Raw genomic sequence first — 15,405 nt, forward strand, 5'->3', positions numbered from 1 at the left:
CAGGTTCTTAATTCCAGTACAAAGTGTAGAAAATACAACTGCACAGCCAACCCAGCCAAATAAACAATATGTGAAAAATCCCAATATAAACATTTTTGAGATTAAATTATATTCATCTAGTTTCCTTACTAATACCATGTAATCATGATAAGCAAAATATATGAAATTTCAGTTTTTGGGTGGAATTCCTCCAGATGGGGAGTTGGATTTGATCACCTGACAAGACTACAACCAGCTGGGTAAACATGGCGTCTGTCTCTGTATGTGAAAATGACATGTAGCGCTACAGGCTGTTAGCGTTGTGTGTGTGTCGCTCAGACGTCTCGCTTTTTAGCCCAAAACACAGAAACGTGCTGGAGACTACGCATGAAGAAATTAAGCTGAAAGAAGAGAGGTGCTTCAATGATGCTGCTGTGAAGAAAAAATCCTCTCTGATCATCATGAATGGTCTGACGCCAGCACGGAGCCTCTGATTGGCGCAGGATAATTGCTTTTGTTAACAGATATTAGTATTTAATGTGGAGGAGGCTACGTTTAATTGATTTGAGACATATCAAGGATCTTGGACTCTCTTTAGCAGGGACGCAGTGGGATTTGTTGGGCCCACTATGCTGTGGGACCCCCTTTTTTAAAATGGTATAATCCAGTTGCTTTTTTTAACCTCACTGACAGGCAGAATGGTCCACCTGTGTGTTGGGGTTCTGACTGGTTTCAATGATACATTCTAGCCGTAAGCTGTTACTCTAAGGGACTTTAATTTTTCTTACCTCGTTTACTAATTTGCGTTGTGCCTTTGCAGTCATCTTTGCTTGACGCCTGTTTCAAGGGAGAGTAGTCACAATACTACATGATCTCCAATTGTAGAAATTGTGTCTAACAATGGACTGATGAATATCTAAACTCTTGGAGATTACTTTGTTACCCTCGCCAGTCTTATTGAAATCAACATTTCTTGATCTTCTGAGATCTCTTTTTAGTGAGTCATGTCAGCAGACCCATCTTGTGGATAGCAACTACAAATATTTGAGTGATTATTATAGGTCAAAATATCCTCAAACAACACCTTTAGTCCTTTCCTTTCTCTAGGAATCTCTTGGGTTGTTTGAACCTCACTGACAGGCAGAATGGTCCACCTGACAGCTGGTCTATGACTCTTTCCTGTGCTGATCTGTGTTTTCTCATGCCTTGCTCATCAACACAACTATGATAGGCTCACCTGACGTGGTGGCTTTCACTAAAGAGGATGATTTCGGGCAGGCAGATCCCGACCCCTGGGCCATCCCCGATGAGTTTTCTGTCCCTCTATCTCCAATCTCTGACTCCAACCCCTGGGCTAAAACCTCCTACGCCAAGTTCACCAGAGACTTCATCCTCATCTCCGAGTTCTCCGAGCAGGTCGGCCCTCAGCCTCTCCTCACCATCCCCGAAGACCCCAAAGTCTGCGGCACCTTCGACCTCAACTACTTCTCCCTGCGCATCATGTCGGTGGACTACCAGGCCTCCTTTGTGGGGCATCCGCCCGGCAGCGGGTACCCGAGGCTCAGTTTTGTGGAGGACTCCAGGGTGGTGCTGGGAGACTCAAAGGAAGGAGCGTTTGCATACGTCCATCACCTCACGCTTTACGACCTGGAGGCGAGGGGCTTCGTGCGACCGTTCTGCATGGCGTACGTCTCGGCTGACGAGAGGAAAATCATGCTGCAGTTTCAGGAGCTTTCCCTCCGCTTCTCTCAGGCGTCCGAGTGTCTGAAGGCTGGGAACAGGAGGGCGTTTGCCAAGGAGCTCCAGAGGAAGCTGCGGGATCTGGAGTAAGAACTTCCATTTAACTTCCTACTTGCTAATATATTATCTGATATCTTTTCAAATCTGTGTTTCAATTATTTAAGTAAAGAGTGAACAGAAAAAACATTGACATTTTGTTAAAGGCATTAATGGACAATCCATTTTCGGGCACTGGTACAACAAATAGTTGTTGGCCCCTTTTAGACCCCGAATTATTTCTACTCCTTATTGTGTTTTGACCATGTTTCCACCCTTTTTAATGGATTACTTCCCCCAGAAAATCATCCATTGTGTATCAATTACTCACGCCATGTTATCTTGTGTTCTTGAAGAAAAGCATTGTTTTTATTGCATGCCTCCATGGTGAACAAGGAATTACGAAGAACAGGGAATAGTCTTGATGAATTGACATAAATGGGGTTTACCAAAAGCCAAACCATATCAAAACATAAGCTTACAAACTCTCAAACAACTCAAGTTGTATGCTCACACGCAACTACCTAAACATATTCATTTTCACCTGAATCTTACTATTTAATACACTTTATAGAAATCAATCAAGACATTTAGACATTAGAGACATTAGAAACATTTCACTAGCTAAATTATGTACCAACAGACGAGTATTACCTCCCTAGAGTTTATTGCATGGTTTAAAACACAACTAGCTAAGGAACCCTAACCCTAATCTCACAGTTTTTGAGGTCCCATGTTACCGGTTTATAGTATTTCTCGTGCAGTAGTTTCCCGATAACGCAGAGGGTCCTCTTAGGAAAAAAACAACCTATATTCCCCTTTCTAATTGTGTTGTTCCTCCCCTCAGGTACACTCACTCGGTGCTGCAGAGGGAGGAGGGTCTGCAGAGAGAGGCTGGGACTCAGCGCATGTACTCCGCTCACGCTGTGGAGAAAGCCAACGAGCTCGCTAACGTGGAAAAAAGCATCTACGAACACCGAGACCTGCTGAGACAGATCAGCTCCTACAATAAGCGCCCGCGCCGAGACCCTCAAGCCGTCAGCTGCCAGAGGTGCATCAACGAGTGCTTGATCGAATGCGAGCAGCTGATAGACAAATATGCAAAGCTTGCCAGGCCTTTTAGCTACAATGACAAAGATGAGACGGGGCAGGCCATCGATGCTGGAGGTGAAGAAGAAGGGGATGATGAAGGCGTTAAGCGAAGGCCGTCCTACACGCCACAGCTGATCAAAGCCAAGTCTGCAAAGTGTTTCGACAAACGCCTGAAGACCCTGCCGGAGCTGTGCGACGTTACTTTCTACGACGCCACCGTGACGCTCCTGAAGGACACAGAGAAGGGCTTCCGGGGGGATCTTTGCTACCTTCACACACAACGCCTGGACAAGGCACTACGCAGGAAACAGAGAGTTACCAACTTCCTGTTTGAGGAGGACCTCGGGGATGACGATGAAGAGGATGAAAGGGGGACCCTGAGACCATTCTGTGCTGTGAACCATGCTGTAGATAACTATACTCCTTTAAATCCACCTCATATTGTGCTTGGAACAGAACCTCTAGTGTTGGAGGATCTGGAGCCTCCGGATCCTCTCAACCCCGGCCTTACTTCAGAGGCCGAACCTGGGCTTGTGGAGAGCCATCTGGAGTCCTCCTCTTCAGATCAAACTCTGGAGACTCAAGGGAGCTCAGAAGGGAACAAAGGAAGCTTCAGCAGCGATAAGAGCGGACTGGATCTCGCAGAGAAGCAACGGAATCGGGCTAAATCACAAGCTCCTGATCCTGATTGTGAACTGACCAATGAACCGGACATGGAGAGGGAAAGCAGCAGCGAAGATTTGGAGACAACCGCTGGGGATGATGATGGAGACGGGACTCCTGTGTCACTTCTGGAGGTTGTGTCCGAGCTGGAGGCCAGCAGAGAAGAAGAGTGTGAAGTAATAACTGACGGGGCTTCGGATATATTGATTCCTTTGGACTCTGCTTGCTGTATGGCCCAGGAGGGTTTCCTTTACGAAGCTTCTCCAGCAGAGAGAACTCCTTGTGTTGGCCAAAGCTCCAACTCGCAATCCCCAGTTGTCAACCAGGAGCCTCATGCCCTTCTCCCCCTCCAGAGCGACTACACGGTGGGTTCTCCGGGCTCAGAAAGCCCCGCCACTGGACTGGAGTTGCCTGTTGGGCTCCTCGGAGATGCCGTTTCCCGAACCTCATTGGAGGAAGGGTCAGACTGTACCATGAGTGCTTCTACAGGGTCCGATCGGGCTGCTTCACCTCTTGGCTACGGGGGAGTTGTGACCCTGCGCCAGAGGAAGAAGGCCGGACAAGCAGCGCTGAAGTTTGTGCGACAGTATCCGTTTGCCATGCAGGCGCTGTGGTGTCTGCTGAGCGGCCGCACGCTGGTGGTGCTCGGGGCCGACGAGGGGAGGGTCCGCCGGCTCGTTTCTGCTCTCGCTCTCTTTGTGCCGGCGCCGGGGAAATGTGGAGAGAGAGTTCAAGCCTGGCTGTCCTGTCCCTTCACCCTCACCGACCTGCAGAGGTGGAAACTCATTGGCTTACAAAGGTATTTCTAATTTCTATTAAAAGCATTTGAAGTAAAACTCTTTGATGAAGATGGTATATGTTCCCAACGTTTCAACGACGTTTCAAAAACCTATAACAAACTACCGGAAAGGGAAAACCCCTAAAACTATAATAGGGCTCCTTTAATATAAATAAATGAACAGGTTTATAATTTGTTAAATTATCATTTTATTTAAGTTTGAGCTAACTTTAAGACTTGTTATAATGCAAGGTATTTTTATCCATAATATTATATAATATAACATAATGTTTTTATTAATAATATAATTCGGCAAAGAAACAAATAAACTTGTCACATACATGTAGAGTGCAATATTGGCTCCAAAACGCTGTAGCTTTTAATTATTATTAAGTCATATTTAAATGGGAATTCTACGGTCAGATAACTGTAACTAAAAGATGTACTAAAAATACAACGTTTTCTTATAAAACACAGAACATTTGTGATGAATTGTGATATTGTTTTCTAAACACTGCAAGATTTACTTCAGGTCTTCAACATTTTTAGTTTTTTTTAGCAAGAAAAACAACTTTTGTTTGAGAATTCAAGGTAACGGTGTGAGTAATTTAATCACAGAGGGTCATGTCAGCGCCGGTGAAGTATTCTTTGAAGAGAGTCTCCATCAATGCGACATTTAAAAATGATGGTGTTTTCCTCTTTGTACTTCAAATCAAACCCTACTATACAGTTACTCTTCCTGTGTGACTCATTCCTCGATGACTCACGCAAAAAACTATTCAACTGTTAAACCTCCGGCCTCAAATCCGTCCTTCAGATTATTTTCCATTTCGCTCATCTTCGTAATGATTGTGGGCTTCAGAGTAATCCAATATTTTGCCTTAAGAGAAGAGACCACATCTTAATTAACACATTTCTTTGCAGATAAAGTTGTAGGAGCTGAGTGAGTCAGAAGGGGGGGGGTCTGGTGGGATTATGACGTGGATTTTATATCCCATCAGAAACCTCTGGGTGTATTTATCATATTGGTTCAGTAGATGCTCATAGTTTAAGACGTACCAAATCATGACACCTCTGTGAAATGTTACCCTTACTGGATTTTATTCATTTTTACACCCGATTTTCAATTTTGGGCGTCTTTGGGCACAAACCAGTAAATGTATGTCATAGCTATTTAGTTGTATTTAAATCATAACGAGTACAAAAAGGGACACACCAAAAATGACAGAATTGTAGAGACAAAACATTAAACAAATTATAGGAGGTAAATGTTATATATGGACGTATATTACGTATATTACCCTATAATAGTTATACTTTCAGTCTATTTTTTATTTATGTTTTGCAGTTTTTAAATAGGAAATATATTTACTAAAAAGGTTAGATGTAAAGATACAGCGCTCAATGTTGCAAGTAAAGGAAGCCCGTTAGTAATGTCACCCAATACAAATGGCAAAAAAGATCGCTAAAAATTGTTATTCATATAAAAAAAAAGAAGAATTGAATAATAATAATTATGACACATTTGATACAATAAATGGAGCTTAAATAGCAAAAAGAAAACAGATAAAGTGTTGCAGAGGAAGCAAGCCATTAAGATCATAAAGCAAATAAAAAGGCATAAGGCAGGTTATTGGAAAACAATGCATCAATCCATATTTTAACACAAACATGGAGAATAACTAACATATTAAAGAATTATTTGTATATGTAAGCTGTCTTTATAAAGCCAACTAACCCCACTGTCCCCCCCCCCCCCCCTCCCCCCGACAGAGTGGCGTCCCCTGTCGGCTCCAGCATGCTTTACTCTCTGTCGCGCTACAGCCGCTACATCTCCATCCTAGACGTCGACCAGAAAACGCTGCGCTGTCCTCCGTACCGAGGCCATCTGCTCGCCAACATCGCCGACCATCGCACCTCCATCCGCCGCGGCTCCACCTTCTTCCTCCACCTGCAGAGCACGCTGTGTGAGATGGCAGCCAAGGCCTTCCTGTTGACCTTCACCCACCACCTGCACCTCCCCGTCAGCTGCACCGAGGGGCCAGAGGGGGTGGAGGGCCGGCGCCGCTGTTTCCTGCAGGAACAGCTGGGTCTGGGGCACGAGGACAGCCAGATCCTGCTCTACCTCAGCCAGCTCGTCACGCAGCACTACCTGCATCCCGCCACCGGGGGCAGCGCAGCGGCAACCAGCTTCACCTTCAACTACACCACCAGCGTTTTATACAAAATCTGATTTGAAACTGAGGATTCCCACATATAGTATTAGCAAATATCATCGTCGACTCTTTGTTTTAAAATGGACCAAAGGAGGATTTTAAAGAGGGCCAGGAAAAACTCTGAAATAGTTATCGTTTTATTTAGTGTTTAATCTATCTTTCTCTCTGCCTTGCTGTCTTTTTGTCTTGTTGTCCTTCTTCCTCTACGGGAAGGAAAACGGAGACAGTTGTGAATGTCAGTGAGCATTTGTTAGCAAATACCATCGTCGACTCTTTATTCTTAAATGGACCAAAGGATCATTTTAAAGAGGGCCATGCTCAGTTTTATTTCCAGGAAAACCTCTTAAATAGTTATTGTTTTATTTAGTGTGTACGCTGTCTTTCTCTCTGCCTTGCTGTCTTTTTGTCTTGTCGTCCTTTTTCCTCTACGGGAAGGAAAACGGAGACGGTTATGAATGTCAGTGAGCATTTTGTCTGTATTTGGTCCAGAACACAATCACAAACCAAACACAGCACACGAAGGTCAGTCGTACTTATTGTCATTGTGTGTTTCAATGGAAATGTTACTTGCGCTGGCTTGTTTAGGGTCATTTCCGCCCTTTCTCCTCACCAGACACACACACACACACACACACACACACACACACACACACTCTGTGTTAGCTAACCATAGCTCTGTGTCCACCAATCACAGTTTTCAGCTATGATAATCTTAGCTATGTATTTGAAGGATTACTGCAACATTCTACGTACGCTGACATTATCTGCCCGTGAAATCTTATCAACAGGCTTATCACAGCTGGTTTTGTGACATGCCTCTCTTCCAAATCAACCTCCTGAAGCCTATTCCTTTTTTATATTTCTTTTATGAGCCAATTTCAAACGCACATTCCTGCAGCAATCTTCATTTTATATCCAAATAGAGACACAATGTTGGATGTAAGCTGAGTGGATTTGTGGGCATGGATTAAACATTCCTTACCTTAAGTTGGTGATGCATGAGAAAGTAATATGTGCTGCGTGAACTACACACGGAGAGCCCCATGTGATATTTGCATGTCCGGAAATCATACTCACCCATGTTGGGCCGGTGTCACTATTAAGGGCTCGCGGAGCATTTTCATGGATATTACTCACAACGTGCAGGAAATGTACTTAAACCTAAATGTATTGAATTTCACTGTTGTCTTAAAAGTTGTCTGAGAGTGTTGTGGTGTCAGCATGAGACTGTCTTGTGCTCGGGTGAATCACCGTGTTGATAATATTTCTGTTTCGTTGTAATTGGATGAAGATGCTGAAAGAGTTTGAGGTGACGGGGACGATGTTCTACAGAGTTTATTATAGGGGAAAGAATGATTTCCTGTGCCATCGAAAACGAGCTAACTTGAATTAGTACAGCTGCCTATTATTTATTTTTCTTCTGAGCAGCCATTGCTGGATGTGTGATAGGAAACAAAACTTGTGTGTATTTATCGCTTTAGGACAAATTTGGATTATGACCATCATGATAAGTACGCTTCGATTTTCTCTTCGCAGCATTCTGGAGAAAAAAAGGAAACATTTTTACAGGCCTTATTATGCTTTTTGAGGTTTTCCCTTTCCTCTAGTTTGCTACAAGGGTTTTTAGTGCATGTAAATGGTTGGTAAAGGCTAAATTCCCAAAATGTCTCTCCCACACACTCCGCTCTCTGCCTGAAACACCTCCATTGGACTCCTATTGTTTACTTCTGTGACATATTGACATCACTATCTAACATTCGTGCTCCCAGTGGCTAGAGCTCCAACATATTGAATGTGATAGGCTAAGGGGCGGGACATCTCTTAGTATTTGACCAATCACAACAGAGCCGGCCAGCTAACCAATCAGAGCAGACTGGGCTCTGGTTTCAGACAGGGTGAAAAGAGGTGCTGCAGCACAGGCAGTATGTCACAGGAGAGGAACTAAATACAAATATTAACCAGAAAATCAGCATAATAGGGCCCCTTTAAGTTTCTGCCACATCGGCCAGTTTAACAACACTTGAGAAGCGTATCGATGGTATTTCCAGATTTGACTAATTCTGTGGCGTCAGTATTGGAGATGTAATTCCGTATCTTAGAATGGTAAATGTACTTGTGACTGCATGGTCAGACGTTTATTGTGAAAGGTCAAAAGAACGTGGCATCGCGGCTGCTGCCCTTCCTGCTTCGAAAAGACGCTTTTTAATTTTAACTCACAGCAACCTTACATTTTTAACTCTAATGTAATATTTCAGTTTAATGCTCAATATTTTTTTTGCCAAGTGATGTATTTTTAATATTTCTTTAATGCTTGAATAACACATTTTACTGCTATTTTTTTTAAAGTTTCCTCCCTATAATGCAAACAGGTGAATGTAATCTGATAAGCCATACCACAGTGTGCTTAACACGTTGTCACTCAGTGTCCTTATGTTGCCATGTCATGCCCACCTTTTGTATCTCATCACGAGGGGGTGTCGTGCTCACTTGAGGCGGCGTTGATGCCATTGATCTGACTAAAGCACGTTGTGAATGTCTTTGCCGCTTAATGTAAATGTTGTTGATATTCATTTATCCCATTAAATTATTTGAATCCATTTCCTTTTGTGTGTGTGGATCATGGTGACTCTCTCTCTGTGAGATACTGACAGAAAGCATCTTCAGTAAATACTCCAACAGTCATGTATGACTTGCTTTGGCGATGACGAATGTGGGAGAGTTGAGGTGTCATGAATAATAAATGCTGTGAAAGCTAATTGCTCTGCTGGAGATCAAGTAGAAATGTTAGAATGTGAAGTCCTGCATTCAAAATGTATTTCAATTAAAGTGTTAGCATCAAAAGTACTACCAGATGTAAATGGATCATTATTATGAAATGCATTTATTGTAAAATAATTATTCATTCATGCTTTGAGCATCTGGAAAAGCGCTAAAATAAATGTAATGAATTATTATTATTATTATGCAGAATTGCTCGTCAGAATACATTGGATTATTTTTATTGATGCAATCATGTGTTAATTAATTTAATATTGCAACTAGAAAATGTGGAACAAATGTTAATCACATAGTTAAATATAATATATATTGCTAGTATATATGTTAAAGGTCCCATGTCATGCTTTTCTGGTTATTACCCGTCCCCTTGTGTGTTATGAAGGTTTTTCTGCATGTAAACGGTCTGCAGAGTCACAAACCCTCAAAGTACACCCTGTAGCGAGTAAAACTCTAACACAGAAAAGATCTGTCTATGCTGCCCCAGAACGCCTCGTTGGAAATCTTTTTCTTCCTGGGTACAGTGACGTGCCCATACCCAAATGGACCAATCCATGGAGCCGTTACATTTGGACCAATCCGTGGACTTCCTCACACACACACACACACACACACACACACACACACACACACACACACACACACACACACACACACACACACACACACACACACACACACACACACACACACACACACACACACACACACACACACACACACACACACACACACACACTCTTTTCTCAGCTGCAGCTCCGACGATTTCTCCGGCGAGGCTGTGAGTCGGTGTGTGAGCCCACACACAGTCCCAGCCAGGCTGCGGGTGTGTGTGTGTGTGTTTCGGGCTGGGTTTCGCTGTGTCTCGCAGACGGCCACTGGACTATACTACTTTACAGAGATGCTGTATGAGAAACCAATGTGAGTTTGGAAAATTGCACAATATAAATCTTTTTTAGTATACCTCAACAATGGATTTATGATCAGTAGAAATGGCCATGACATGGGCCTTAAAACTGCAAAGTAACGACTCAAGTTATCCACAAGAAGATATTTGACTCCAAATTGTAATGGAGTAGAAGTGTAGGGTAGTAAAAAAAATAAAAATACTCCAGAAAACGACTTCATTGTAGTTGGGTACGGTGCTCAAGTAAATATACATAGTTATATTACTCTACTGAAAAATATTACAAAAGTGTGGTTTTGGCTGTTGGTGGTGGGGAAAAGGGATAGTGCTAAATTAAATTATCAATCAATTATCAGTAAAAATGTCCATTATTGTCTCTTTGATGAACATGGAAACAGCCAATAAAGTTATTCAAAGCTCCCCCCCACTAACACATATTTTGTTCCTATATTTGAATGTTTGTGCTTCACTTTACAGAAAGATGTTTCTGCAGAGATTGCCACTAGAAGGATATTTCCATCATAATTCAAGTGAGTCATTTCATGTTATGATTTATTTAAAAGGTAGGTAAGAATGGAAAAACCAGCTCGAGTGCGCTAGGATTTGAAACTACGCAACCAAAAAAGTTTGCCCCTTCCTTCAGACTTCCTTACAGAGCCCCTCCTCCAACACACGAACGCGCACATGACCAATGAGGGCACGAGATAAGTTTGTGCACAGATGGAAGGCTGACAGGCAGGTAGGCCATCCAGTTACTTTAGCCGGGCCGGCTCAGATGATTGGTCGTGCTTTTTACAGTACTACGGCTTCCACAGATGAAATATTTGTATATATTTATTGTCAAAGCATTTCATGTATTCATCGCTGTCGGGATGTTAAGAGCATTCCATGGAATATAACAAAAAGTGTTTGAAGTGAATTATCTACCCCACCTTTAATTGAATCATGAAATACAAAAAAGAACAACCGGTAAATCAGATTGGTTTTATTTAAAATTACATCACAAAAACAAATGAAGAAAAAAGTTTAAAACATTGACATTTCAAAACAAAATTTCCCCAAGCACTCTTTAAATGAAACATTAGATTTTGAAAATGACCAACACAGTGGGAGACTAGCTGGAATGACGTCCTGATCCAGAATCAGCTAACCTCAACAAGTCGAAGGCTTTAGTTAGATAGAAAAAACACAGATAAACAAATGTAAGCAGTACAATATGCCCCCTCTCATTTACTCTTCTTCGCTAACCTTGTTATTGAAAATACCAAATACTGATCCCTGTAAGGGCGACTGAGCGTGATGCTGAAGGTCTCAGTGATTTGTTTCTAATGCCGGCGACTGAAATAATAACAAGGTTGCTTTGAGGTTTTGAGAGTGCACAGATGGAGGCTGGGTGAGCCTCGATCCTCAGCGAGAAAAAAGGCAGGATGTCCAAAATCGTCAATCAGCCAGAACATCCTCTGCATCCACAGTGAGTGCATTCAATGATCCTCCCCTGCAGAGGAGAAAGGGAAACAGGCACATTTAGACACAAAGACAAACTCTCTAAGGCACATGTGTCTAACTCATGGCCCGGGGGCCAAATCAGGCCCTTGGTGGATTTAATTTCGGCCCGCAGGATAATTTCTAATAACTATTAGATCTGGCCCGCCGGTATATTGCACGCACACCTTCACTCCATCCTGAGGGTCTCCTCAGCTCAGAGCCTGAGCCCAAACATTGATGACCTTGCACCCAAGATGAGATGCCAAGTATCTGATCACAGAGCAGCACACTGAGTTCAATGGATGTTTCCTTCTGCACTTTTTCTCTCACGACAACAGGGCATGTTTGGTTTGTTCTTTGAGGGAAATAGTTTTGTTGAAGCTGTTGTTGGCCTGTGGGAAAATGTAATCATAAGAAATGACTCTGGAGAAGCTGCAGATAGAGCCATAAGAAATGAATGCAACTGATTATTTAATGTTTAATGTTGTTTTTATAGGCAATCATTTAAGCTGTGTTAGTTCCAGGTTTAATATGTGCAATAAGTTCATTTCAATAAGTTTTGCAATAAACATTGAACCAGTCCGGCCCTCGACTAGTACCCATTTTTTTTTATGTTGGCCCCCTGTGTATTTGAGTTTGAGACCCCTGATATAAGGGATCATTTTGGAGATAAACATTAGTGAGAATCATTTTTAAGAAATCTGTCAGACTTACGACTTCCAGCTTGCTCTTGGGGACTCTGCAGATGCAGTTGGTTCCGAAGTTGGTGTCTCTGGTTTGGATGCAGCGCAGGCAGCACAGGTTCTCGTAGCCCTGCTTCTTCCACTTGGCAATCAGGTTCTTGTCTGCGTAGCCTTCCTTTATACAGTAGTCATACAGCTCTGTCAGGGGACACACAGGGAGAATCACTTGTTAGGCATCTAGTGTAGTATGACTAACTGTATACATGCTTTAAAAAAAGGGGGCAAAAGTGCTGCTGGACAATGTTAAATAAATTATTCAGGAAAATAAGAATTCTGGAAATTTTGAATTCTCAACCAATTGTTGCCTAAATAAAAGGAGATTTAAAAAGGTAGGGTAGGTAAGAATGGAGAAACCAGCTCGAGTGCGCTAGATTTTGAAAGTACGCAACCGGAAAGAATCTGTCCCTTCCTTCAGACTTCCTTACAGAGCCCCTCCTCCAACACACACGAACGCACACATGACCAATGAGAGCATGAGATAAGTTTGTGCACGAGATGGAAGGCTGACGGGCAGGTAGGCCATCCAGTTATTTTAGCCGGGCCGGCTCAGATGATTAATCGTGCTTTTTACAGCGCATTTTTGTATGTATTTATTGTCAAAGCACTTAATCGGGATGTTAAGATCATTCCATGGAATATAACTAAAAGTGTTTCTGAAGTGAATTACCTACCCCACCTTTAAGAAGTGTGACACATATTCGCAAAAAAAAGTTATTCAAACACACATTTCAACAGATAACATATACTGTATGTCTGACTTCCAAGGTAGCATTGTATACAAATGCTGAGGTAGATGAAAGAACAACAAGAGAAGTGAAGGGAAACATTAGACATTTAGGGGTTCAACAGGTAGAGATTAAACTCTGTGTACCTCTGCTGATGGCTTTCCTTTTGTAGAAGAGGTCGTAGATGTATCTACTCCGCTGATGATGCAGCCTGAAAATCGGCCAAAGCGACTCCACCTTTCGCTTCCCCTCGTGAGGCTCTGTTTCAGCTGGGACACAGAAGAAAACAGAGAAGTTAGCTTTGGTTAGCAGAAATGTAAAATAGGTACAACTGATTGGGTTGTAAAGCTCCTCTTTGGGCTCAGTGTGAATGGTACATTTAATTTAGCTGATGCTTCAGTCTTATTTAAAACTCTATACAGTAAATATAGATTTATTTTTGTTTGAGCCATGTGGCCTTCAGTTTTCAATTAGTTGGTTGTTCTTTCATTATCCAGCTGGCATGAACTTTGTTAAAGCCAGTACTTACTTAGTACTTTCTGATCTTGACCATCGTCCATCATGGGACTTCTCTCTAAGGAAAATGTATGACATTTTTTGACACCACCCGGGTCGATGTAATATACGCGATACTTGTATGGTGGCTTGGTGAAATAAATGACAGGGAATAAAAATCCCTTTCAATAATAAATACTGAACAATTGCATCTGATTTAACTGCAACCACTTCCAGAGCAGCTAATCGATTGATGAACGGTAGATGATCAACACGTTTCCTCCAATCGTGTTACACAGCTTGTATCTATTACATTATATTACATGTTAGACGCTTTTATCCAAAGTGACTTACATACTAAAAACTGTGGACAATCCCCACAGGAGCAATTTGGGTGAAGTGTCTCAGGGACACAACGACATGCTGACTGCAGTGGGGTTTGAACCTGTGCTCCACTGATCCAAACACCAACGCACTAAATACAAATAGGACTTGTATTTTGGAAATTATTTCTCTTTTATATTATATTTGTTATTATATCATAACTTAGTACTTTTTTCTTAACATAGGTAAGATTCAGCTGTCTGTGGCTCTTTCCTAATGTAACGATGCAAATTTCCCCTCTGTGGGACTAATAAAGGTATTCTGATAACCCACTGCGCCACACGCTTCCCATATTGAAAATGTGACCAGCAGCATTGACCATGGATAGATTCATTAAAACATTAAACTAAATGCATATCTCTTAAAGACAATGAGAACTAAAGGCTCGTATTACTATAACTTTTGAAATAATATCTCATAACATTCATCTGTTTGCAACTTATATCAATATTCCAATAACTATTCTGCACTATTTCTATTATATTCTTATTTTATTTACTTGCACTAGGATCTGTTTTATTGTTGTTGTTGTTGCACTGTTGGAGGAGCCTGTGACCTAAGACTTTCGTTGTCATAACTACACTGTAACTACATGACAATGAAAGCCTTGACACCTTGAAACATAGCAGCTAGTCGTTTGATGAACGTTAGATGATCAACACAAGTTTCCTCCAATCGTGTTAAACAGCTTGTCTATTACAAATGTCACCAGCATTGACCATGGATGGATTCATTATAACATCTAAAAACTAAATTCAGATCTCTTAAAGACAGTGAGAATAAATAAATGTTGATATTAGCTGCGTGTTTTAGCTTTAGCTTCACGGCTACATGTTGTTGGGACCGTTGGTACTTTCCCTTCTTGTAACGGCTCACCTTCTCTCATTTTCTGATCCAGCTCGTCCAACGTGGGCTCGATGAGCTCCCAGCCGTCCGGAGGAGGCTTCCGACTTCTCTTTACTTTGGGCATTTTGCTCTGTTTTGTAGAAATATAAAAGACCAAAAGACTCTCCGTGTTTTCGTTTTTAATTTTGCGAAACACTCGTCTCAGTCGCCAATAATTTACGTCACGCGGGGGTCCATTTCAACGTCTCGTCCCTCTAATGACGTCACCGCTCCAAATGTAGATAATTTATTAATCAGCGTTTAACAATTTATTTTTATCTTATGATATAGTAACTCACCATTCACCTTTAATTAAACACGTATTAATGTCAGTTTACACATATTCGTTTATATTTAACCAACGTAGGTTTCTTTCTATCGTTACTGGTTTATTGCATTACATTAGAACACTAACAGAATGCCTGACCAAAAATAACATAGCTTTGTTTCTAGTATTTTACTACTCACATAATTAAGTCAAAGAACTAAAGAATATACCAAG

The 15,405-nt window shown here is 41.8% G+C and overlaps 2 protein-coding genes across 2 annotated transcripts; one reads left to right on the top strand and one right to left on the bottom strand.

The window, feature by feature from the left end:
• Positions 1-236: 236 nt before the first annotated feature.
• smcr8a (Smith-Magenis syndrome chromosome region, candidate 8a) lies at positions 237-9,101 on the top strand. Its single transcript, XM_079644409.1, has 3 exons — positions 237-1,805; positions 2,603-4,309; positions 6,062-9,101. The coding sequence occupies exons 1-3, from the start codon at positions 1,204-1,206 to the stop codon at positions 6,519-6,521; spliced, it is 2,769 nt and encodes a 922-aa protein (XP_079500535.1). The 5' UTR covers positions 237-1,203; the 3' UTR covers positions 6,522-9,101.
• Positions 9,102-11,156: 2,055 nt separating this feature from the next.
• On the bottom strand, positions 11,157-15,091 carry bud31 (BUD31 homolog). The gene is made up of 4 exons (XM_079644487.1): positions 14,895-15,091; positions 13,286-13,408; positions 12,386-12,552; positions 11,157-11,681 (listed from the first exon to the last, which is right to left on the bottom strand). The coding sequence occupies exons 1-4, from the start codon at positions 14,986-14,988 to the stop codon at positions 11,631-11,633; spliced, it is 435 nt and encodes a 144-aa protein (XP_079500613.1). The 5' UTR covers positions 14,989-15,091; the 3' UTR covers positions 11,157-11,630.
• Between the last annotated feature and the right edge of the window lie 314 nt (positions 15,092-15,405).

Source organism: Notothenia rossii, assembly GCF_949606895.1.
Source record: "Notothenia rossii genome assembly, chromosome: 8".
Classification (NCBI taxonomy): Eukaryota; Metazoa; Chordata; class Actinopteri; order Perciformes; family Nototheniidae; genus Notothenia; species Notothenia rossii.

Excerpts from the sequence above, each read along its gene's own strand:
- smcr8a (XM_079644409.1), top strand. The coding sequence starts at position 1,204 with ATGATAGGCTCACCTGACGTGGTGGCTTTCACTAAAGAGGATGATTTC. Across the intron at positions 1,806-2,602 it reads AGGAAGCTGCGGGATCTGGA|GTACACTCACTCGGTGCTGC; the intron begins GTAAGAACTTCC and ends TCCTCCCCTCAG. Across the intron at positions 4,310-6,061 it reads AAACTCATTGGCTTACAAAG|AGTGGCGTCCCCTGTCGGCT; the intron begins GTATTTCTAATT and ends TCCCCCCGACAG.
- bud31 (XM_079644487.1), bottom strand. The coding sequence starts at position 14,988 with ATGCCCAAAGTAAAGAGAAGTCGGAAGCCTCCTCCGGACGGCTGGGAG. Across the intron at positions 13,409-14,894 it reads GGATCAGAAAATGAGAGAAG|CTGAAACAGAGCCTCACGAG; the intron begins GTGAGCCGTTAC and ends TCTGTGTCCCAG. Across the intron at positions 11,682-12,385 it reads CCAAGAGCAAGCTGGAAGTC|GGGAGGATCATTGAATGCAC; the intron begins GTAAGTCTGACA and ends TCTCCTCTGCAG.